The sequence below is a fragment of the Xiphophorus hellerii genome, chromosome 4, assembly GCF_003331165.1.
Source record: "Xiphophorus hellerii strain 12219 chromosome 4, Xiphophorus_hellerii-4.1, whole genome shotgun sequence".
NCBI lineage: Eukaryota > Metazoa > Chordata > Actinopteri > Cyprinodontiformes > Poeciliidae > Xiphophorus > Xiphophorus hellerii.
This window is the reverse complement of record NC_045675.1, coordinates 24,876,431-24,901,981: the sequence shown is the minus strand read 5'-3', so window position 1 is coordinate 24,901,981 and position 25,551 is coordinate 24,876,431. Positions and strand designations below refer to the sequence as shown.

The 25,551-nt window shown below is 38.9% G+C and overlaps 3 protein-coding genes across 3 annotated transcripts; 2 read left to right on the top strand and 1 right to left on the bottom strand.

The window, feature by feature from the left end:
• Positions 1-812: 812 nt before the first annotated feature.
• On the bottom strand, positions 813-4,962 carry tmem208 (transmembrane protein 208). Its single transcript, XM_032561438.1, has 6 exons — positions 4,745-4,962; positions 3,124-3,219; positions 1,925-1,984; positions 1,695-1,831; positions 1,529-1,613; positions 813-1,442 (listed from the first exon to the last, which is right to left on the bottom strand). Exons 1-6 carry the CDS (start codon positions 4,748-4,750, stop codon positions 1,305-1,307), a joined length of 522 nt encoding a protein of 173 aa, XP_032417329.1. The 5' UTR covers positions 4,751-4,962; the 3' UTR covers positions 813-1,304.
• Positions 4,963-7,174: 2,212 nt separating this feature from the next.
• slc39a1 (solute carrier family 39 member 1) lies at positions 7,175-14,502 on the top strand. The gene is made up of 4 exons (XM_032561346.1): positions 7,175-7,456; positions 9,689-9,819; positions 10,121-10,423; positions 12,943-14,502. The coding sequence occupies exons 1-4, from the start codon at positions 7,342-7,344 to the stop codon at positions 13,294-13,296; spliced, it is 903 nt and encodes a 300-aa protein (XP_032417237.1). The 5' UTR covers positions 7,175-7,341; the 3' UTR covers positions 13,297-14,502.
• A 4,374-nt stretch (positions 14,503-18,876) lies between these two features.
• On the top strand, positions 18,877-25,257 carry rlbp1a (retinaldehyde binding protein 1a). Its single transcript, XM_032560868.1, has 8 exons — positions 18,877-18,955; positions 19,772-19,812; positions 20,049-20,177; positions 20,254-20,458; positions 22,869-23,047; positions 23,134-23,292; positions 24,297-24,407; positions 24,500-25,257. Exons 2-8 carry the CDS (start codon positions 19,804-19,806, stop codon positions 24,644-24,646), a joined length of 939 nt encoding a protein of 312 aa, XP_032416759.1. The 5' UTR covers positions 18,877-18,955; positions 19,772-19,803; the 3' UTR covers positions 24,647-25,257.
• The last annotated feature ends 294 nt before the right edge of the window (positions 25,258-25,551 follow it).

The window sequence follows — 25,551 nt, the reverse complement described above, 5'->3', positions numbered from 1 at the left end:
ATCCTGCTGCGGGACATTCAGGGAACTTTGGAAAAATGAAAAGTTTGAAAACCTCAGCGACTCATTGTAAAGAAAAGTGGAGCAAAATCTCCTCCACAAGGATGCCGAAAACTGACGGAGTCTGGTTATGTGCAAAAAGTAGTTATTTTCTTCTGTTTGCACTTCATTTTTGCTTAACAAAGAACATGATTGTGGAACTTATTTGTGTACTTTTCCAGCTGCATTTATGGAACTTAAGGAACTTCAGAAAAAAACTAGAACTGAAAGAGGTGCGCTTTTGTTTTACCTTTTGTTATTGTACATTATATTTGAACTCTTCAAAGAGGAGATTATCATACAAAAGAGGGAAAATCTATTTTATTGAACCACATTGAGGTGGATGGTTGGGTGTGTTGCTCCTGCCTCAGGTTTGACCATAATCTCTTCAAAGAACTGGATGTACTGGTCACTGAAAAGCTTTTGTAGATTCGGTTTCTAAGCAACAAATTTATATGAAATAGGAAATGCGTATATGTACAAGAATAATAGTTCCTCTAGTTTAATCTAAAAGAAAAAGTGTCCTTTATATGTACACACTGGAATGAAAACACTTTTTCTTGTTTTTAGGATTTAATAACTTTGTTTATGGGCTATTGTGTTTATTCATAAATATTGTCTGAAATATGTGAACTCATGTTGGAGAACTCTTTGACTAGAAACAATTTTAACCTTTTTAGAGAAACATAAAAAAAAAAAAAAAAGCCGCTGCAGTTTTACTTCATCTTGGCGTTTTGCCGGAAAGCAGCGTTTCTGTCATATAAAACTCACAAACACACATGGACACCTTTTATTGCAAAGTTGTTCCCATTCTCTTATTAAGGCTTTTGAGTTTGATTTTGTGACAATACATAGATTGTTACAAAGGACTTAAAAAAAAAAAAAAAAGAAAACTAAAATCAAAAACATGACATTACAAAAGTTTTTTTGTGTGGAACAAAAAAAATAAGATCAGCAGGGGGTGGTGGCATGAAAGCATTCTGCAAGAGCTAAACTCGTAAATCTTTTCATGAAGACAAATGCGATTTGGACGGAGGCATCATCTAAATAGGGAACATTTCATTTCATAATTTAGGGAGAAAATGTGATTACGGGAGAAAGCGGAAAGAAAACAAACACGGAAAACAAGATTCCACTGTATCAGATTTCAACTGGATTTAACGTAATAACAAAAATATGTCTTCCTGAATAACTTACGAGTTCCCCGCTTTCTGTATATTAGATTGTGTGTGTGTGTATAAAAATACTGCTCAGTCCGCTCCGCAGCATCAGAACCGCTTCACCTGTCTGCGCTCTTGCCTTCTCTGCTTTTTCTCATTCACCTCCTCTGGTGCTGAGGGGTTTTCCGCCATAAACCAGGGGCCCAAAAAGTTCACCCAAAGCAGGTGAAGAGCCCGAGCAGGGGCCTGGAACGCACACAAAGATGTTATCAGGGTATAAAGCATCAGAAATGGTAAGAATTGTCTAGACATCTTCTGGAAAATGTTCTTACCAGCAGCCAAAGGTACCAGAAATAAGCAGAGAGGGTGCTGAGTACTTGAACGATGGCAGTGAGCAAGATTACATCTTTTAGGTGCCTAAAACAAAAACAACAGCAGAAATGATCATCTCACAAACACCAACACTGTAATTTATCTACTATATTAAATCAAACTTACTCTGCCATTCCCTGCTCCATGTTTAGGTCTATTCCTCCATCCAGCAGACTCCCGTCCTCAGCAAACGCAGGCTTGGCCATGGCCGACATGGAGCGGTAGCTCCCAACGTACACGGCGAGCGCGAACAGCAGCAGCAGCTTCGGGAAGCGTGTGTGGGTGTGACAAGTTCAGGCCCACGAAATATGACAAGATGTGCTCTGACAGTTTAGGAGAAGCTTGAATTAACTCACCCAGGTCCAAAAGGTGGAGGAACTGTAGAAAACTAAAAAATTCACAGCGGCATATATTGCCTGCGGGAGAAATTTGATTAGTTGTGGGGAACTTGTCAAAAACTGAGCAATGTTTTTGTTCTCATTAAACATGTAGTGATAGTTTTCTATTGAAGACCTCTGACAGGGCAGAATGTGTGATCGTCGCCATGATTCGTAAATGAGTCATCCAATCAATGCGAGGAACTTCATATGTAACCATTCACTGTCCTCAAATAATTATTGTAAATTTCTGCTTCAAAGCCGACTTTTCCACTTACAGGTATTCAAAAGTAAGAAACCCAGTCACGTGATGAACTGGAAATGATCTTTTATTGTTTAGATTAGTGCAACAAGTGTTTTATATAATGGATAGAAAAAACTATTATCTTGTAGAAAACGCTGCAACAGACTTAAACAGGAATCAACTTAATTTATCAAAATTAAAACAGATTTCTTTTCTCTTTTATTTCTTTTTAGTATTTTTGTGATCTGGTAAAACCTTACATATCACATGGAACCTGAAGGTCCCCCAAACAGAGCGTTTTGAACCCATTTTTATCTAACCCAGGAAAATTGCTCCTTTAATTTAGGCACTCAGATAACAGCACCAGAGGATACCACGAATATTTTCTCATAGCAATCTTCTGGCTTAAACAGTTTTTTAATAAGATGCCAGAATGTGATCGGGGTCTTCCTCTGGCTGTACGGAGCACACACTAACATTGAACTGCTTCTACCCTACCTGTTGCTGTGCACTGCCGCTCAGCAGGCAGAGAGAAGCTTTCTAGTTTCTACCCTTTTCTTCTCATTCGGAAATATTTCCTGGCGCAAAAAAAAAGAACACCAACAGAAAACTAAAGGAGCTTTAACCATCTCGTTTCTTCAAACGTGCAGTTTGACTAACATCAGCTAGTTTTTCATACCGTCGCCGTCCCAATATAATGGCATAAGTCATTTTTGCCAAAACTGATTTATTTATTTTATTGCCTAACTTATGTTTTGGCTTGTAAAAAGAGTATGAAAGGAGTCTTGAATCGATCTGAACTTTGATTGCGGCACTAATAATCTACCTTTTTTTTTTTTTGACAATTGCAAAACAAAGCCAAGTCTAAAAATGACATCAATTAATAAAATCTTTTCCGAAGAAAGGCCAAAATGAATGTGTGCGTCCATCTTACATTGGCTCCCAGGATGACTCTGGTGTAGAACTTGAGCGTCGCCTCGTTCTCCTCATAGATCTGCTTCTTTCCTTTTGTTCCAACTTTACCTTTGGGCTTCAGGAGGAAACACAGAGAGCTTGGTGAGCAATGAGGAGCAGCTCCCAATCTGAACAAAACAAAGTCAAGCCATCTTAACAAACAACAAATGCAAAATAATCGCTTTAATCACAGACTGCCTGCTTTCTGAAGGAAACGCTGTTTTCTCCACCAATTTCTCTAACAGCATTATTTGAGCTGAAGCTTTTTAGAGTTGCAGTCAATGAAATGCATTTCCTTACATTTAAATTAGTGGTTGTCCATTAAATCATGTTCTAAAAAACCTTTGAATTGTAAAAGAGAAAAAAAAGGAAATCACATTATGTTCTTCCTTTCTTCATTTTACAGAATCAATTAACTCAATGACTGAATAGTAATGAACATTTATCAAAGCGGCCTGTTATTATGAGATTTTGAAAGTTTCCACCTAAGTAACTCAGTTACTTTGTTGCTGCAAACATACAACTTAAAGGATTTCTTTTGGCACAGAGCCTCGGTGCACTCACAGCATGATCTACTGTACATTGTGTGTTTTATCCTACAGCACAAGATGATGATAGTGGTCATGAATGGACACTTTCCTGGACTTTTCAGATGTGTCTCTGCTCCAAACCAGCTGATTTAAATATGTGAATAATCTTAGCAGCCTAATGACACCTTCTGCAAACCAAAGTCTACAGTGTCTTACACGACTTCACATTTTGTCATTTTACAAACACAAACTTCAATTTATTTTTACTTAATTTTACGTGACAGACTAACAGAGAATGAAAATTCTACAAGATCTTTCTTTCTTTTTTGCAAATAGAAATCTGAAAAGTGAGTGTGCCATGCATTTATATTGCAGTAACCTTCAGAGCTCTCCTGATCAGCAAAAAGACTGAAACCTGTGTGTAATCCTAATTGCAGCTGTAAGGCAGAGGTGTCAACCTCCAGTCCTCAAGGGCCGCTGTCCTGCAGTTTTTAGATGTGCCACAGGCACAAAACACTGGAATGAAATGGCTAAATTACCTCAAGTCCTCCAGGGTCTTGCTAATGACCTAATTATTTTATTCAGCTGTGGTGCAGCAGAGGCACATCTAAAAGTTGCAGGACAGCGGCCGCCTGTGCTCTAAGGGAACAACAAGTGGAGAGAGTATCAGGAGTAACAAGGAATAACATTTAAATTTGCATCTTTGATATAAAAAAAACGGATAAAAAACTGGTTCGTGTTTACATTTAGATGCCTTTTTAAAAGTCTAAATAGACCATAAATGGGTTGTTTGTAAAAAAAACAAAAAATTAAAATGATTTTTAAAAAAACGTGGAAAGACTTAAATGGGCACCAAAAGCAAACTGTTTCCTGAGCCAGACACAGAACTTCCTGTTCTGGGCTGAACCTGAAAAAGAAACTAAAACGTTCTGTTATGACGTTTCCGTCGCCTGCGATGCTTTCATTATGTCAGAAGGACTAACTATAGTGACTACAGTGAGTTCATGCGGATATGAACCACGGTCCCAGCTTCAGTCACTGCTTTCAGATCAAACTGTCTGCGTCCCTCACCGCCATTCCCTCTGCTCGTCTCTGCTGAGGATCTCCTCCACCGCGTCGTCTCTGTCATGGACCTCGCTCCGGCCGCCGCGTCTCCTCGCTATTCTACCGGCATAAAATAATCAAACCCTGAGGTTTCTGTCGAGTAAAATCCCTTAGAAACACATCAGCACTCAGGGCTTCGGAGAAGGAAACATTTCCGGCGCATGAATATGTCGTTGCAAGAGGCGAGTGCGGCTACGAGAACATGAAGTGATGCTGCCACCTGCTGATCGGAAGGTGTATTTGTCAGTGATGAAGGAGGGAGAGCAATTTATGTCTTTTGAACCGCTTTAACACTGTGCACTTCAAGGGGCTTTCACTTTTTTTTTTCAAACAGAATCTTTTCCTTAATTTCTGTTTTGGAGAGGTCAGTCAGATTAGGTGGAGAGTATCTGTGAGCATCAACTTTAAGATTCTCAGTTGGACTCTGGTCTGGACTTTTGGCCATTCTAACACGTGAATGCGCTTTTATCTCAACTATTTAATTGTTCCTCTGGCTGTGTGTTTAGTGCCATTGTGCTGCTGGAAGGCGAACCTCCAAACTAGTTTCTTACAGCTTCTAACATGTTACTCTGAAGAGGTTTCTGGCCTTAATAAAGAAAATGATCCACACAGCATGGTGCTGTCTCCACAGGGTTTCACAGTGGGGACTGCGTTTCAGTTGATGTACTTGTGTTAGTTTTCTACTCCACATAACTTTGAATGTATAGGTCAAACGTTCAGTTTAGGTTTATCTAAGCAGGACACATTCCTGTGTTTCCTGTGTCATGATTTACAGCCGACTGCTAAAAAGACTCCTAGGACTTTTTGGGGTGTGATTACTTTCGCAAACCGGGAACTATTTTACTTCTGCACAGCATAATAGAGAATGCTTTTTGTTTATTCTTGTGAAAGATACCAAGTTTAGCTACAGATGGAAAATGTAGTTTGTTACTGTTTGGATTGTTTAATCTGATGATACTGTATAACAGGTCTGCATTAATAATGCAGCAGAATGCAAGTTTATTTTAAACAATTTGAAGTGAAACCAGAACTTCTGAATCGCTAGTTACACAGAACATTTTTTTCTGAGTCTGGACGTGTTTATATTTTACTTTAAAGAGATACAGTAATTTTCAGTATTGTTTCTCAAAGTTCTACTAAGAACTTTTTTTTTTTTTTTCTGGGACCTTTAATCAGTGTAATAGGCACAATCTGGTCCTATGTGATAAAGTAATGCACTACTTTGTAAAATCACAAATGAACAGATTAAATGCATTTCATAGAAAGATAACGAGAGGTGTTTGATCAAAAGCAGACCTGTAGAATCAATAAGCCATTTAAACAGAACCTGACTGGAGACATGAAGTCGTTTGAATGATCTCAAAAGCAACACATTATGTCCCACTGGATTACAAAGTCATTGACATCTATCATGTAACAAGACTGTTTCTCAGGCCTTGGGAATGAACCAAAGTGTTTCGCTTTATTCCAAATATTATCCACATATAGACAAAAACATCAAACAGTCTCAGGAGTGGCCTTCCTACCAAAATCACTCCATGAGGAAGTCTGAGGGAAAGTTCCAACACCAAAAACACTTCTGACAAAAAAGATATGTATATTTTAAGTCCCATCTAATATATGCCTAAAACTTTTGAAAACATATTTTGTACACTAGCTGGAGATAGGCACCAGCGACCCTCCCGACCCCATTAGGGACAAAGGGTGAACAGAAAATGGATGGATTGATGGATGGATGGATGGATGGATGGATGGATTTTGTACACTGAAAAGTCAAACATGGAACTTTTGGAAGGTTTGCATCTTGTTATATCTGGTGTAAAATTAACACAGCAGCAAAGAAAAAAGAGTTCATAAGTGTAGAAAAATTAATTCATTATAGCGAAATGCTCTGTTTGAATCCATATGTTTAGTATTTTTGAAATTTACTGTAACAAGTGATGCTGGTTTAGGCTTATAACTGGTCAGATTGTCTTACTAATTGTGGATTTTTATTTGTTTGTTTTTTTTTCATAATTTTTCAGCGTGTAAGCAATCCTAATACAATCTTGTGTTTGCAGTAATCAATCAATCAATCAATCAATCAATCAATCAAATTTTATTTGTATAGCACATTTCAGCAGCAAGGCATTTCAAAGTGCTTTACATCATTACAAACACAGAAACACAATGCAACATAGTAAGTCAAAAACAACTTGCTGCAGAAGTCTGCATGTCACGACCCAGTTAACAGAAAACATTCTCAAGATTTAAATGTGTTAAAAAGTAACTGTGACCCTTAATAGCGAATCAAAACCACTTATTTACACCACGATACAATCTAATCTAATCAAAGCCACATGACGGCTCATCTTTCTCGAAACCGCATGCATTGGTCGCCTTCGGCCACCGTACCAGCAGTAGGCTCAGTTTCTAAATAACAACACTACGGCTGTTTTGCTTCAGTGGGTCGCTCCTCATCGGACCGCGATGTTATCAGCCTGTTTTATGGCTTGATAGACACTCCGATGTTTGTACAGTTTCTGCCCCACTCCTGACTCCCACTGTGAAAGCTCGTCCTGACCATGGAGTATCTGCTGCAGGTGAAAATCGGAGCTTTGATCGGCTTGTTGCTCCTGACGCTTCTGTTTGGATTCATCCCCGCTAAAGTCAGATGGTTCAGAGACACAAACGGAACAGGTGTGTGCTCTACATTTTTAATTTAATGTGCTGTTTTAACTGTTTATTTGTGTTTAGTGAGGAAAGCTTCATTTGAAATATATATCGGCGGTTTTAAGAAGACATTGCTCTCATATCTCAGCTAATCACCGCTCCTGATGCCTTAAAAACACATTTTATTGTTACTAATTTACCCATTTTTTTCCACAACGCTAACGCCGATAGGCAAAACGGAGGGTAATGTTTATTTCCAGCATCTCAACTTTTTATTACTATTTAGAGGTATCAGCTGGAAAAGAGGTGAAGCTTGAATTGAAAAAAATTTGAATGAAATTCCGTGTGGGGGGGGAAAAAAACGCTCCACCTCTGATGAATCATTGCGCTCATCCTGGAACGCGATTCGTTTTGTGTCACATGTTTTGACTTCCGCCTCGTGTTGCAAAGGTAATCGGCCACTGATGAGTTTATTTCCTCTGACAAGGGGTGTGTTTGATTCAGAGATTAAAGAGCAGAATTAAGGCAATAATGAACAGAACGAGAATCGACCTTTGAACTTGCTCAATCAACAAAACAATGCACCTCTTCCTGGCGTTTTTCAGTGGTAACGATTTAATGAGTTTGGTGTTGATTGTGGGCATTTAAAAAAAAAAAAAAAAAGAAAACTATCTTAGTCCTCCATCTTCCCTCTCAGCTCTGGCAGGAATCACCTGATGAGGATGAAGCCTGAAGCTCAGAACCTCCTCATCACATGATTACATTTTATTTGTTGCTAAAGACTCAAAACGAGCCGAAAGGATGGCGAACCTTCTCATATGGAAGTGAAAGTATCATTTCTCTCCATTACATCCGTGTGTGCTGAAACATCTGGGTGTGAGTCATCTGGACCTCTACTGTTGGCTACGATCACAAGACACTCAGAATTTCTTTAGGTACTTCCTGTTTGGGATTAAACATTAATTTTTTAAAATTAATTTAACTGCCAGCTGTTGCATTTATTCACAAACTGTACACTGTACATCTGTGCAAAAATGATAGATCATGACAAATACTTTTAATCTTTTCCTGCCTTTTAACGTCAAATTTATCACGTACAATTCAGCCGAGCAGCAAACAAATCGGCTTGAGGAGAAAAGACTGAAAGAATCTGCTCTCTGCATCGGTGTTCACCTTGTCACACAAATATATATTTTTAATTTAGTTGCAGCATTTGCTTCATTTTATTTACTTACTTATTTTTTGGGACAACCAACTCAAATCCTCATTCAGCCAGCTGCCCTTCCAGCACTAAAACGGATCAGTAGGCAAATTGGGGCTAAGTGCCTCGCCCAAGGGCACTTTGACAAGTTGTGGACGAAGCTGGAATTGAACTCACAACCTTCTGATTGCAAGACAACTGAGCCATAATGTTGGTTGGTTGAATCAAACATGAGTTCCTTGGCACAGGAAACAAGAGAGGGTGACATGGGGATGCGTTCTACCAAGTGTGGTTTAAAAAAATAGACTAAAGGGCAATATTGGTACAAAATGAGTGTGTGTGATATCACTGCTGCTGTGCATTCACCGAATAAAGGCACAAACATACTTTCTTTGTTTTAGCTTAGTTAGAATCACCAGGATTATTTCTATTGAACTTTTGAATTTGAGGAAAGCTACAGAAAAAAAATCACTAATAAATGGGTCTCGCTACGTTTTCTGGCACTTAGCAAATAGGAATATATTTTTTTGTAATTCTAACAAAGTTAAAACAAGAAAAGCCTAGTCTGATTAAATTTCAGATACTGAGGGGAAAAAAATGTGTGTGTGTGTCTTTTTATTCGGCGTATGTAAATATCTGGTTTCAACTCTACATTACTACTTCTTTCAACCAGACTGTTTTATGTTGTCTGTTCTTTGTAAAAGAAAAATTAAACCAAAAATTAAAACGTAGGGATCAGTTTCAACAACCAGCCATGGAGTCGTGTCTATAGTAAGCCTGAATGCTGACTCAGCAAAGCAGCTTAAGGGTGTGAACATGTATGCACCCAGCTTATTGGAACTCTTTTTTTTTTTTTAAATACATATCAACATTTAAAAAAAATACAGAAAGAAAACGTTTTGAAACGATTTATTGTGTTCTTTTTTTGTAATTTACACACCCAACCGCCATCTTTTAATAGTTGCACATGTGACATTATTTCATATCCGCTGTACGACAGGATTTCTGTTGTCCTGTTCAATCCTCAAGCTTACGAGACGTCTTCTTTGGGTTCGCAGAAGCTCACCGGACCGTTCTGAGCCTAATCAGCTGCTTTGCCGGCGGCGTTTTCCTGGCAGCATGTTTGCTCGACATCGTCCCGGATTACCTGTCAGACATCAGCGCAGAGATGGATGCTCAGAAGTTGGAGGTGTGTCCCAATTAAAGCAGGACCAGGAGTAACAATTATTTCAAATTTTTATGTATATTTACTGTTGCAATTTCAAATGCTAGATCCAAAACTTTACAAAACGAGTAAATATGTGTCTGTTTTATAAGGTGAGTGAACACTTTAGTAAGTGAAAGGCTTGAATAAACAAAAGAAGCCAAAGGGAAGCATTGATGTAATCAGTAGGGGGGTTTTTTTGTTATTATTTACCAAGTTGTCACAAAAACAGTTTTGCCTGACTTCACCAGCCTGATCCTCTCACCTCTGCATCAATCTTCAACAGACCAGCTTCCCCCTGCCAGAGTTCATCATGGCCGCGGGTTTCTTCACGGTCCTCATCCTGGAGAAAATGGTCCTGAGCTTCCGTCAGTTGAGAGGAGCTCACCACGGCGAGAGGGCGCCGCTGCTGTCAGAGAACAGCCACAGCGGGGCCGTGACGGCGCCCGACCTGGAGAACAGCGGCCACCACGTCCACGTCGACTTCCAGGCTCACTCCCCCTTTCGCTCCTTCATGCTTTTCCTCTCCCTCTCGCTCCATTCGGTTTTTGAGGGGCTTGCTATTGGCCTGCAGAGCACCGACTCTAAGGTGAGAAGACGGAGAGGGTTCTTCTTGTTCCTCTTAAGGTGTCATGTTGCTTTGTATTGCTTTCTGTTTGCAGCATTACAGAGCTTTTACTTTTGTTGTTAGAAAAAAAAAATGAGAAAGCTTTTCCAGTCAAATTTGGAATCACACCTACAGAAAAGTGAGATATATTTAGTGGAAACTTTCAGTTTAAAGCTTGAGAATGCATTGAATGGCAGTAGATCGCAGTGACATGACATGACAAGACTGGAATTGCCTCAATGCTCAGGTTTTAGTTTGTGGATAACCAGAGCCGGCCCAAGGCATATACAAACTAACCCACTGCCCAGACCAGACTTTGATGGTTTCAGCATCAGTAAATTAAAAGATTTTAATATTTTAAAGAATTTGTAAAGTTTATTTGGTACACTTCACAATCTGAAGTTTTCTATTTGAGCTTCAATTTGTCCATAATCACATCTCAGAAAATAATAACCAATTATCCTTGACTGCTTTAAGCTCCGCCCCCATCCCCAGATACCACCACATTTTTGCTGAAACACTGTTGGTGTTGATGTCCTGAACATGACGATGGGCCCCAAATTCAGTTCTCCTCACAGCCCTATATAACCTTGGACTGGCCCTGCTGACAAGCTACCAAACTGAAGCATTGTGTTCATTACTGCTTTCCTCTATTAAACTGATCCATATCAGTGAATTAGTAATCCATAACTCCTTATTCGTCTGAGCATAAGCAGGCAGTTCTTCACAATATGTGTTTTGTGTGCAGTGATGGTGCGATAATGATAGATTTGCCATATATTGTGCAGCCCTGTCTCTGGGGTATAACTATGACATGATGTTGTCCTCTATTTTTTTTTTTTACTCACTCTTCAAAATGGGAAAAGCCAAAATTGAGAACATGCCACTGAAGGGAAGCAATAAGCGGGAAAATTAACACAAGCAAGCTCACCTTAACTTGCCCAAATCTCCACTCAGAACAATAGTTCCTGCCGACATATTTTGTCAAGAGAACGCTTGAGTTAGTGGCATTGCAGAATCTTTTAAGATACGTGGAGATTTTGAAGAAAACATGGTGGGCTCTACCGCAAGTTTGAAAATAGGTCTTCATCACGTCTTAAATCATAAACTGGTTTACAACATATGACTAAATCATCAGATAAATTGCTCACCTCCTCTGATGGCCAGTGTCTTTAGGCCTGATTCTTATGTAGTGTGTGAGCTGAAGAGAAAACCTGTGGAAAGAGCCAAGGACTCTGGACCATCTAGAGAGATAACGTTAAGAGGAATGGTCAAAGATCCCTTTTTCTGTATGCTCAGCCCTCGTGAAACGCTAAAGGAGAAGACGAAATATTGCCCATTTGGTCAAAGGAGGTTTGTACAGAGCATCGACAGCAATGGGGTCAATAATTGTGCCAATAATTGGTTGAAAGCTGAACACAGAAGTTTTCTTCTCACTGAAAATGATAAGTTAAAGGTTAGATTTATTTGGAAGTTTTTAGTGTGAGTTTATGCTGCTGCAATAAAAGATTTTTTTTTTTTTTTTACCTGTCTGCAATGTGCATTTAGTTGCATAAATGAACAAAGCATCATGTGTGTACCAGTGGAGCAGCTTGATAAACAGTGTTGGGTAGTTTTCCATCTCTTGCCTGTTGCTATGTTTTCCTATCACACTATTCCAGTTGTGCTGGTCTGGATAAATATGTGCAGATAAAAATTTCAGACCTCGTTGTTCACTTTACAGTTGAAACCAAATATTCTGAATAAAAATACATAAACACGTTCGTGTTAAATCAGACCAAACTTTTGTTGTTCTAACTTAGTTATAGTTATTAAATTGTTTCTGTTTGCTAGATTCCAGAAAATATGTTGAACATTTTTTAGATTTTCTTTTTGTGTAACTTTCCTCAAATTCAGAAGCGGACATGCATTTGGTCAGTATCGGGGATAGCTGTTTTTTAACCTGTGTGACTTGTCTGTTTACACATTTGTGCTTGTTTTGTTCCCTTCTTTAAATTCTTGCATAATCAAGCTCACACTAGGGGTCATGCGTCTCTTCACCCGTTGTTTTGTGGAAGCTAAAAGTCTTTGAACGACTGGACTACCCCTGTGCTGTGAAAACAAAAGACTCTGTACTCAAACATCCAGAAGATTCTACAAGTTGTCGGTAAAATTTAGACATTTGAGTCTGGAAAATGTGTCGCTTTCCATGAGTTTTTGTCACAACTCTGTTCTCGATACATCTGCGTGTTTCTTTCCCCCCTCTTCTCCAATATCGCCTGTAGGTGTTGGCCATCATCATTCTCGCAATTTTACCCGAGGTGCTGAGAAGTGCGGAGGGCTCTGTATTTGCAACTTGGCTGTAATGCAAAACACCTTATGCAAAACTATTTGGATGCCTGGAATGTGCCAAAGTGCCTTCCAGGGTTTCCATCACATTACAAGAATCCCTAACAGTTTTGCTTAAGCTCAACACTGATGCAAAGGTACAGAAATGACCAGAACTTTTCTTGGTTTTGCAGGTGATGGAGATCTGCATCGCCATTCTGGTCCACAAGAGCATCATAGTGTTCAGCCTGTCCGTGAAGCTGGTGCAGAGCGCCGTTCAGCCGATTTGGATCGCCGCGTACATCGGCGTGTTCGCCCTGATGTCACCCCTGGGCATCGGCATCGGCATCAGCGTGATGGAGGCGCAGCTGGCGGCCGGCGCTCTGATCCAGGCCATCCTGGAGGGGCTCGCCGCAGGGACCTTCATCTACATCACCTTCATGGAAATCTTGCCGCACGAGCTCAACTCGGCCGGGAACCAGGTGCTCAAGGTGTTCTTCATCCTGCTGGGCTTCACCATCATGGCCGCCCTGACGTTCCTAGGCTGAGCCGAGCGTCTGTGGGGGGGTGATGCGAGCTTCTGCGCTTCGTGCCTCCGACTCCCGCTTTCCACAAGCCCGTTGGTCACTTTATCTCAGAGACTCTCTGCATTTTTAAACAAATATTGCCGCAATATTGTTACACTGAACTCTGGACATTTTTAAGATGTAACAACTTTCACAACATGCTCGTAATGCGATAAATGTACTGTTGAATGTTTATGGTGAAGGAGATCAAATGATGCTTATATGTCGTTTTAAGATGATTTTACCTACAGAGAAACCACTTGCATGCCTGCGATAAAGAGAACACAAGTCGGTTTATTGCTTTTTTTCTTCTATTTTTTTTTAAGGCTTCAGACCTGCATCAAATTGACTCTTTTGCAGTGTTAAAAGCAGCTGGAAACAAAGGACAGCGTTTGAAGTCAGGGATGTCATGAATCCAGCGTCTCAGTGATTCTCCATACAGTATGTGAAATGTTTACGTTTTCTCTCCAAGTCAAAGAGGAAGTTTGACGGCTCCCAGTTTGAACTGCACTGTTTGTTGTTATGTTGTTGGGTTTTCTTAAGTTGCACTCCTTGTTTCTCCTTGGGTCACTGTCCGCCTTAAAAATGTCCTCTAAATGCAAGCCTTTTATGACTTTTACCAAACCTGAGTATCGTTTTTGCACCGACTGTTTTTCTTAATAATTCCGTGATTCTAAAATTCACACAGAAAAACCTGCTTAAAAAGTGAGAGTTTCCATTTTTTGCAAGACTAGACGAGCTTTAAATATTTGTAGATCACGATGTGAAGCCTTAATGTTGAGCAATACTTGTTTACTGACCGAGAAGTAAAAGTCTCTAGCGACAATCTGTCACCATATTCCCTATTTTAGTTAGTCATGTTTCTGATTGTTTCCTCATTGTGGTGAATGTGCACACGACAGAAATCTGTCTGCAGAAATGTTGATGCCACCTAAACCTGCAGACTGTTATTTTTATTTTTATTTTTCTTTACTTATTATATTTCAAATAAATGGCGTCCACAGTTTTCACTCCTGCTTTTTGTTTACCAACCATCAGTTTGACTCATCTTTTGCTTTGTAGTGTGAAAACCTGTTAAAAACAAAGACTGTGTATGACTGCCTGTTTAATTGAGATTGTGCCTTATCGTTGTTCATCTTTTAAAGGATTTATAACCCTGATCAAAGTAAAGAGATTATGACACTAAAAGTGGTACAAAGTGTATTTTTTTCATACTTTAGTTGTTATATTTCACTAATATTAATATAGTTTTGATTTTGTTTGGACGTCTTCGATGAAAGTTCAGCTTGATTTACCTGCATTTTTCTTTTCTCAAGGTTTGAATGGACCGGTTTGGTCAACTAAATGATTACTGCGGCCACCAGGTGGGGCTGTTGCTTCTCTGACTAAATTTCTTTCCTTTTAAGAAAAATGCATCACATATACCTGACTGAATTATGTCAGTTATGTTATTTTAAGTGGTTTGCATATTCAGCTTCTAATAAGTATTTTGACCTCTTATGTTTTTAAAACAGTTTGTAAACATTCAACAATATAAACAGCACATACAGTAAAAAAAATAAAAAATAAAACCTTTTTGGACTTATGGGGACAGTTTTTTTGTTGTTCTTTTAACCACAAATAGGAGCTTTTTTTTATTGGTTTATCAATGCAAAAGCTCTTAAAGATAAAAATCTTGATAGAGTGTAAACTCCACACTTACCCACACTGGTTAATTTTGTGTCTGGTGAACCTTTTCTGTGTTTATTGAAACTTATGTTCTGGACCTGCTGGAAGACATTGAACATCTAGTTTTTTTTTTAGGGGTTCATAATGCCATGCACTCCAAAACGGTTGCATGACAGAGAAATACAGTTCCAGCTAAAGACCCATTGGTGTTATGTAGAGTTGTTTTGCATGTTTATGTTTGGGACAGTATGAGAGGAAATAATTGAAATAACAATAGTTATGGAGACATATAGACCATACAATGTCAATATCATGTGCTACACAATGTATACATATACAGTACAAACCAAACGTTTGGACACACCTTCTAATTCAATGGGTTTTCTTTATTTTCATGACTATAAGGCAAGAAATCCCACTTATTAACCTGACAGGGCACACCTATGAAGTGAAAACCATTTCAGGTGACTACCTCTTGAAGCTCATCAAGAAAATGCAGAGTGTGTGCAAAGCAGTGATCACAGCAAAAGGTTGCTACTTTGAAGAAACTAGAATATAAGGGGTATTTTCAGTTGTTTTACACTTTTTTGTTTAGTGCATATTTCCACATGTGTTATTCATAGTTTTGATGCCTTCAGTGTGAATCTACAATGTCAATAGTCATGAAAATAAAGGAAACTCATTGAATTAAAAGGTGTGTCCAAACTTTTGGTCTGTACTGTATATATACATACATATACAGTATATATATATATATATATATATATATATATATATATATATATATATATATATATATATATATATATATATATAGACACATATATAGGCACATTTCCAAACTCACGTGCTTCAAAGTGCACAAAATGCTTCTCAAGGTAGATGCCACTTTTTGCTCAGTGAGTTTTGGAGATTTAATTTACCTCCCTTTTCATCCTTAACAGTTTGATCAAAATAAACATGAGTTTATTGCAGCCACACAGGTCTGTGTATGAGTCTTCAGATGATGTACTGTACAACATCCAGAAGATTCATCATTCCAGGACCAGAGCTGTATCCCAGATGGGGAAGACGTGTCTGATGTGGCATTTGGAGACCTTGTTAACCCCTGTTTGCTGCTGAGAGGTAATAGGAGGTCATCCATAAACATCCACTAATGAGGAATGCTTGTAGGGGGACAAAAGCACAGTAAATGTGCCAGTTTGACAAGACAGAGTCCTCAGTGTGTAGAGCTGGACGATGGAGCGCTCAGCTGTGGTGGGGGATAGGCGCTTCATTTGTTTGTCCCGCTCATTAACCTCGTCTTAGCAACAGGACTTGATTGTATTCTCACATATTGCTCTCAGAGCTGAAACACGTTGCTTCCTGCTAGTGTTGACATGTTGTGCCACATGTTGCTGTGGCAATCTTTACTATGTTACTGTACATTATGTTGTGAGAAGAGACAAAAAAAACATCAACGGAGACTGATGAAACAAATTTTAATGGGACACATTTCTTCATTTTATAAATGTCAGTCTTTGCTGACATGAATAACACCAGTTTTAAAGTCCCTCCACTGGCTCCCTGTAGCTCAAAGAATAGACTTTAAAATACTGTTGTTAGTTTATAAATCACTGAACAGCTCAGCACCACAATACATTAAAGATCTGCTGTTGTTGTATCAACCTTCCAGACCTCTCAGGTCTTCTGGTTCTGGTTCTGCTCTGCATCCCCAGAACCAGAACCAAACGAGGAGAAGCAGCATTCAGCATCTATGCACCACAAATTTGGAACAAACTTCCAGAAAACTGTAAATCAGCTGAAACACTGACTTCCTTTAAATCTCGACTAAAAACCCACCTGTTTAGGATTGTATTTGAAACGTAATCAATTACAAATTTATTGATGGAACCTGACTTAATGCTGTGTTTTGATTATTGATTCTATGTTGCATTGTGTTTCTGTGTTTGTAATGATGTAAAGCACTTTGAAATGCCTTGCTGCTGAAATGTGCTATACAAATAAAATTTGATTTGATGTGATCTGATGAAAACTGGGAATTAAATCTCCAAAGAATCCGTCTTTACTAATGAAGAGGTGCAATTTCACTGCAGGTTTAACTCTGTTCTACCTTTAATTAGGCTAGAAGCAGATTATCATTTAATAGTCTGTTTAAAATACAATGATTTTAGCGGGTCTTGATTAATCTCAGTTAATATACGCCGGTTCAGTGGACCAGAACATGTTGCACTACGGAAGCCCTGAAAGGCAAAGGGAACATGTTTTTGAAAACCCATGTTGTTCAAAGTCTGACCAAATGTTGTTTTTCTCTTGACTTTAAAAGTTATGTGCAAATAGGGTTTTTTTTCTCCCTGTGGAGAAGCTTTTTGTTCCTGTAGGGGAGAATACAAAAATCAATTACAATGTGCAAAATTTGAACAATTGTGTTTGTCTATGAAGTATTTCTGACTATAAAAAGACTTTGAAAACAACCAACAGCGCGGAAAAGAGTAAACTGAAAGACTGAGTCAGGGGATGAAGTGCGAGGACACCTAGTGGGCAAAACAAAAGTAGCAAGACAAATATACATAGAAGCTAAGTTTTTATTTTCTGGTTGGATGACTTTAGATAAAACACAAGGATATCATTAAAATTTACTGTAATATAAGTAAAGGTTTGACCAAACTCAATGAAAATATTTCCCAAGTCAAATTTGACTTGGCAGCATGAAGATTACAATAGTCAGTGAAAGTTATTTTCAGCTGAAAACAGAAAAGGTCTACAACAAACTAAAACTCCCAAAGTGAGTAATTTTTTAAATCCTTGTTGCTGCGGCTAGCGGCTGGTACTTCAGAGGCCAGGGAGTCTGATGCTGCGCGATCATGGGAAAGTAATCCATAATCTGGGACAGAAAACAAGAGCTGCCCCCTGTTACCCCTTCCCACATCTGAGAAGGACTGCAAGGAATGTGCACAGAAATGCTTTATGGGAAATTAAAAGCATAATTTCTGCATAGTGGGTCGTCTTGTTCACATGACGGCCAAACGGGCCCAGAAGAGTTGAGACAGAACCCGGGCTTCGCATCACATGTGCTGGTTGGCTTCCAGACTTACACGGTGGAGAGAGAAAAAAAAAACAACACATTTTATATGATGCTTAGGAGGAAGTGTTACAGTCAATGTATAAATCATAGTTGATTAAAAAAACACTGTTGAACTAAACCAATGTGCTCAGTTGTATAGACATATTCCAGTTATTCTTGAGAAGAGGGACGAAACAGGTCCTATGGATAAAGCACAAAATTGTAATAAAAATATACACAAAATATAATATTTTTTCAAATATCTGACTAATTTAACCTGGGCCATGTGAGCACAACAGTGTATGTTTGCTTGGTGTTTGCTGAATATTTTTTATTTAAAACTCTGTAGGTGGATGGTGTCTGTAAAATCCCTTGTCCTGGAATGAAATGAGAATCTTGTCATCCGATTGTACCATCTTTGTAGACATTGTGTCTAGGTATGCAGTTTTGTGCTTTATTCTCGCCTTTATTCTGTGTTTTCAAAATTAAAACACTTAAATAACGGTATGTCGTGTAAAAGTGGAATAAGCAAGCAAAAAGTAAGGGACTAAAAACCACAGAGTGACAAAATAGTAGCAAGAAAGCAAAACTATAGACGGTTTACAGATCATCTGGGGAAATAAGAAACAGATTAGAAAATTACAAAATAAAGTAATAGTAAAACAAAAAAAAGGTGGCAAACAAAAGAGTAAAAACAAATTGAAAGACTGGAAAGTGGTAGAAATTCAAATCATAACCCAGCATCTTCTCCTTCTCGGGCTGCATCATGTTGATTAGCTACTCGCTGTAATCTGTCCAGATTAATCCGTCTCTGAGTGGCGTTTTCAGGAACTCCCACCCCTCTGGCCGTCCTCTCCCTGCTCCTGTCCTCTGCCACTCTCTGTGGGATTCTCATCCTGTTTGCACAAGGTAAGGCTGCTCAGATTTCTTTATTTTTTTTGTAGAACAACAGACTAAAACAGATCAGCAGATACAGACAAATGTTGCAACAGAGTTGTTTAGTGTTATTTATTGATAATAAAAAAAAGGAATACTTCTACGCAAATTTAATGTTTGAAAAAGGCAGGCGGGGCTTCTAGGAAATAAATATGTAATTTATTTGCAATTCATATTTGTTTGATACTTGAGGTTGCAATGATATTTAAAAACTATAGAAATACGTGTGAAAGGAGAGACGATGCGGAGCATTATTGTAAAGATCCTGGTTTCAGCTGTACCGAATATATATGTGTTTTTTAAGATGACTTTAATTATCTTTAATCAACCTTAAACAACACAGGTGCCACCATAGTCGCAGTTGTATGTATTTTATAATAAAGGTGTATAACTGAGTTTTTTTACTCTTTTAAAAAAAATTAAAACATCCATTTATTCATCCATCCACAGGGAAAAACAGAATAAATTATGGATCTTTGTTCAAATGTGTACAGTAGACGCAGGTTAAGATTCGCTAGAGCCAAGACTAATATTTCTGAATATCCATGAAAGAAATGTTTTGTGTTGCCAAGTCATTCGAAAGTGTGTTGTTGAGTTAAAAACATTCTCTAAGAAAACATTTTGCTTCATCTGTTTGTGTTGTCGTAGAGTTTAGTCTTTGGTTCTGGGGTGGATCAGTGAGGAGATTGATTCATCTGTGACCAATTTTTCTTTTTTTTTTTTAAAGAAAAGAAAAGCTTCGGACTCTGTCTCTGTCTCTGTCTCTGCCTATTCTTCTGTTTTTTGCAGTGACAGTGTTGGCGCTGTGAGACGCTGCGACCATGGCTGCTGTAAGTTTAACTACTTTACACACCTCAGTGCTGCTGCTTGTCTTTACCAATAACCAGGCTCTGTTCAACGTTTGAAAAGCATTTCTTTTTGAACGTCTGACCCCTCGCGCTTGCTGCTGCTTGTGTGAAATGGACCCCACTGATGTTCTTCAGCTTAGGGTGGTCTAGTTTGAGTAGTCGCTGTTGGTTTTAATCCGAAGGTGTTAATCTAAAGCAGCAGACTCTTGTTGGTGCAGACTGGAACTTTCCGTATGGTGTCCGAGGAGGAGCAGGCCATGAGGTCAAAGCTGGAGCACCTGACAGTGAAGGACCACGGGCCGGTGTTTGGACCGTGCCACAAACTTCCTGGCCACACTGTCCAAAAGGTAAAACATCTGAAGTGAGGCTGCTGATTTATTTTTTTTAAAATTACATTTTGAGTGTTGTTTTATGTTTTTTTAGGCGAAGGATGAGCTGCATGAGACGAATGAAAGACGAGGGTCATCCCTGAAAGATCTGCGGCTCATGATGAAGGAGAGGGCGTCAGAGGGAGACGACCTGGCCAAACTGGTGCTGGACCGCTTCGGGGACAAACCGGACTCGCTGCTGGTTCGCTTTCTCCGAGCACGAAAGTTTGACGTCACCAGAGCCCATGAGCTCATGAAGGGTGAGAGACGGAGACAGCAACAATCTGCTGGGCTATTCGCTGCAGTGGTTGAAAGCAAAAGCCATAGCTCTCTTTCTTCACTGTCTCACATTACACCAAACTGAACTTTTTCTTATAAAACATAGGATAAAGAGAGACATTTTCCAGGCTTTCTTCAAAGTCAAAAGTTTGTGCACTCTTACGTTATTATATCTTTAAAGATAAGCGATTTTGGAAACTTCTGACTTTATTTCACAGCATTGAAGTTGAATTAAGCCAAACCTGTACGCGCATCTTGCTTTTGTCAAAAATCCAAAGAAATCATTAAAGGAAAACATTGTGGACCTTAAAAATTCATGTTTGTTTGTTTGAATTCCAGATATATCTAATCTAATATCTCATCCAGTGTGAAGACGGTGGCTGAAGCCATCTTAACACAGAGAAATCAGCTCTGTGTGGAGACGGGCTGAAAGAAGGAAGCCATTCCTCTAAAAAGACTAAATTCAGTTTGCAAACACACTCAGGGAAAAATAAATAATAATAATTTTTGAACTCGTGTTCTGTGTTTTGCTGGTCTAGCATCCTGACTGCGAAATACAGAAGTGGAAGCGTAATGTTGTGTCAGAGTTTTGGGTCTAGTGCACTTCACAAAATAGATGACGCTATGATAAAAGACCATTATGTGAAAAAAGTGAAGCAGCATCTCAAAAAATTAGCCAAAAGGTCAAAGGGTTAGTTCAGGTTTTGAAAATTTGAGGATCTGTGAGGTAATTATAAAATCCGTAGTGGAAAGACAGACAAATGTTTTGTTCTTTATCTGACTTTAGCTATTTAATGCCGCTCAAACAGGCCGTTGTTACATTTCCTGCCTTTTGGTTCGGCTGAACAACATCTGCGTTCCTACGTAAAGATACGCTGGTTGAATCTTCCGGTTGATTCACTCCTCAGACTCAGCAGTGGCCCCTAGTGCTGCAAAGAACAGAGTAAACCCTTGGATTTTGCATCAGCAGTGAAATAAGTATATTCGAGTACACGGTCTCAGTGTTGTTTGGAAATTATCCATATATAGGCTCACCATCAGTCGATCAACGAAAGAAGTAGATGATGCAGATTGAAGCAATGTATGACTGTCCAGTTAGCTTCCCACCACTCCCAGTATGAACTCACTTTTCCAAAAAGCTAGTAGTAATACATAGTGTATGATTACCAATGATAACTTCACACGACCTCGATTTAAGTTGGGTGCAACTTCTGAATTTGAAGAAAGTAATAAACCAGCTAATTAGACAGAACTTTTCCAAAAGTAAGAAAAGAAAAAAAATGTTGTATTTCTCTATCTACAGTGGATGTAAATAACTGGATTCAGCTGTATATGATTTAGTTCAGCTCCCGCATGTAACTTTCAAAAGCTTCAGTAATTAAGTCCGTCTTTTGTTTCCTCGTTTTATGCGTCTCTGAAACAGTGGGTCACATATTCATTAATTGGGAGCCTTTACAGTCTCCCCTGACAAAGCCCTCCTTTGTGTCCAAATTGGACAACAAGTTGATTCTGCTTGCTGGCCCTCAGTGATGTGCTGGGAACCGCGGCGTGCCTGAGCTGAGCGGGAAATGTTGGAGATCGGACAAGATGATAAAGCAGAAGACACTTTGATTCGACAGGAGGACGCCTTCTGGTTCAGATCCATGCACTTAAAAACACACACAGACTCTTCCACTGTGCAATGATCACATTTTTATAATTTTGTTTTAGTTTAACCATAGGTTTTAAGACTTCTACCCCCAAAACAACACATAGAAATGAAAGAAACACAAAATACCATTGGTGAACAATTGGGGTTTGTTTGGATGAGAGCAAGTTGTAAACAGCGAGCTTTCTCTGTAGGGTTAGTTACCTAAACAAATAGATTTCTGTTGATAATTGGTGCCTCAATAAAAAAAAACAGTATTGGCTATGAGACAGTATTGTTTTTGTGTCAGGTTCTAAGCACCAAAAGTAAAAACAAAAAGCTTTTTTTCGTCAGTTTTATTGTGCAAGTAGTGTCCAGGCTGCACACTATGAATTGCTGATTTATCATTATTGCAAGTTCTCTTTTCCATTTTGGGTAGAAATTAGTCATTTAATTCCTGGAAGGCTTTGTCTATGACTTGTGAAGTAATCTATACTCCTTCTGCATGTTTGTGCCGCTGAAAATGCATTTTGAAGTCGGAAACAAAGAATTATATGGAATGGAAGTCAATGGCACAAAAAGGATGTATATTAGTTCAAAAGCCAAATTTAAAAAAATAATAATTCTCGACTTCGAGACAGTCAGAGTTCTATAAAAGATCATTTATTTAATGAATAAAAATAAATAAATAAAACACATAATAATGATCCAGCAGGGGTAAAAAACCTTTGGTCCGTACTTTCTGTGCTGGGTGTCTCCTCCAGGCTATGTGCGCTTCAGGAAGGATTATCCCGAGTTGTTTGAGAACCTCACCCCCGAGGCGGTCCGCAGCACCATCGAGGCAGGCTACCCAGTGGTTCTGCCCAGCAGAGACAAATATGGCCATGTGGTTCTGCTCTTCAACATCGACAGCTGGGACCTGGAGGAGATCACCTTTGATGAGGTGGCTGCATGGACGCACCTCCCTCTCACAGAAACCTCCTGCAAGAACTCAGGAGCTTGAAGCAAACTCTTTGCAATGTGTTGCAGGTGCTGAGAGCATATTGCGTGATCCTGGAGAAGCTGCTTGAAAACGAGGAGACTCAGATCAACGGATTTGTCCTGATTGAGAACTTTAAAGGCTTCACCATGCAGCATGCCTCGGGAATAAAGACCGCTGAGCTCAAAAAGATGGTGGACATGCTGCAGGTCAGAACACACCTAGAGGGGGGAGGAATGATCCTATAGAACAAAGAAGTGTCTCTTTTTATTCACATGCTTCTAATTTATGTCCCTCTTTAGCCAAGAGGCCCTCTGGTGGAGAATTTAAGTACCACAAGAAGCAAGTAGCAAAAATAGTCTTTGAGTTCAAATTCCAAAATATTAGAAATAATAAAAAAGATGGTTTATACTAAATACTTCCAGCCGCACGCTGATTGACAACAACCTTTTGTTCCCAAGAACAAAAGAAATCCCCTACAGTCCTTGAACATTTCGTGTAAGATCTCTGCAAAGGGAGAAATCACATATCAGAGCGTAAATGTCTCATTTATTTACCAGAATGACATATTTAGCAGCTAAATAGGTATCTGTTTACAATCTGGTAGCAAATCACAAACACTTGTATCTTGTAAAAAATCAACATTGCATCATAAGGGAGAGAAGCTTTTTTTTTTTTTTACATTCTAACATTGAAGATATTGAGTCTTGCCAAATGTGGAACCAAAGAAAATGAGTATCTGCAGCATTATCACTTGGGTGGGAGTGAAACAAAATGAGTTGGTTGAGTAAAATAAAGCAACATTCTCAAATACAGTGGAAAAAATATCAAATGTCAATAAATGTGGTGAAAATATGAGTATCAATGAGAAACTCTGGAGATGCAGGTCACTTGGTTTTGGTGGATTTTCATGATTTAATTACTTTTTTCATTTTTTTAAGTTCAATTACATTTACATTTACTGGAATAAGTACATTTCAACTAGGCACTGACATTTTGTCTTAGATGTAAGTTATTAGTAAATAAGATTGTTTATTTTTATTTGGGTATTTTGTCCAAACCATCCAATAAGAAGCATGATTTTCAAAGTCTAGATTGCTCTTTGACTGCTGCTGTCAGCCTTTAAAGGGCCGAAGCCATCGTAGAGTTTGACCTGAAAGCTGTGTGTCAGCTGTGTGTCAGCTGTCTGCCTGCGTTGTGCGTTTCTCTGCAGGACTCCTTTCCTGCGCGCTTCAAGGCAGTCCATGTTATCCACCAGCCCTGGTACTTCACCACGACCTACAACGTGGTCAAACCCTTCATGAAGGCCAAGCTGCTGGAAAGGGTACGAACAAAGACACACAAACCTGCTCTTTACTCAGTGGGTTTACTAAATTCGTTTAAGGATTGTTTAACACTTCCCTTGATGCTCCGCAGGTCTTTGTTCACGGTGAAGAGCTGGACGGCTACTTTAAAGAATTTGATGCAGACATCCTGCCGTCAGATTTCGATGGAAAAGCCCCAGTGGCCGACTATCAAGGCATCGCAACCCAACTCTTTGGCTCCGAAGACACTGCTCTCTGAAAGAACATTCCCACGTTTTTTAACTGAAGCATATGAGAGCATAAAAGAAGCAGAGGTCAGTCTGCAGATAAGATTAATGTATAAATAGAGGGGAAATGACGCCTAGATATCATAGAGAATAATTCTTACGTTTTGTTTATACTGCAAGGCACCGATATTATTATATGTTGTTGAGTGGGGGAAGGAACGCTGCATGGTGGCATTATGATTCAAACAATCAGATAAATTTGGTTTGATTTTGTCTGCCTTAAATGTCGGATGCATAAGGCTAAACCTGGGTAAAATTAATCCTGAGTGCAGAAGTTGCCGTCTTTCAGATTTTTGTGCTTTACAATAATCAGTTGGACTTTATGAATATTATTCCTAATAACAAGGGAGTGGATTTGCCTTAGATCAGTGTGGTGCCTTCAGAAAATTTCCATTTATCAGCAGCCATGTTTTCACTTAAGCAAACTTCTTTCCTCCTTTGTTGTTTTTTCTTGCATTGAGCTGGAAAAAAAATATTTGCTGCAAGACACGTCAGTAGTTCTGTAAATGTTAGGTTGTTTAAATCTGTTAACCTCATATTTCATTTAACTTGAGTGTAGCAATAAACCCAGTTTACACCAAAAGAGTTTGTTTTCTTTATTATTTTGCCATTAACCATGTTTAGTCTATCCTGACCCACATTGATGAGCCACATTTCTTCCCCATGCGTCACCTCAGGCTAAATTTCTACCATGAGTTTTTTGACTGGAACTACTTCTACTAAATGTATTAAATATAGAAATGCATACGTTTCTCCTAAAGACTGTGTCGATAAGTGGAATCTGAATGAATTTAGTTTCCTGGAATTCAAAATCAAATTCCTGGACTTTTTTTTATGCTCTTAGAAAGAAATATTTGTGAAGCTTTATACAGTTTTA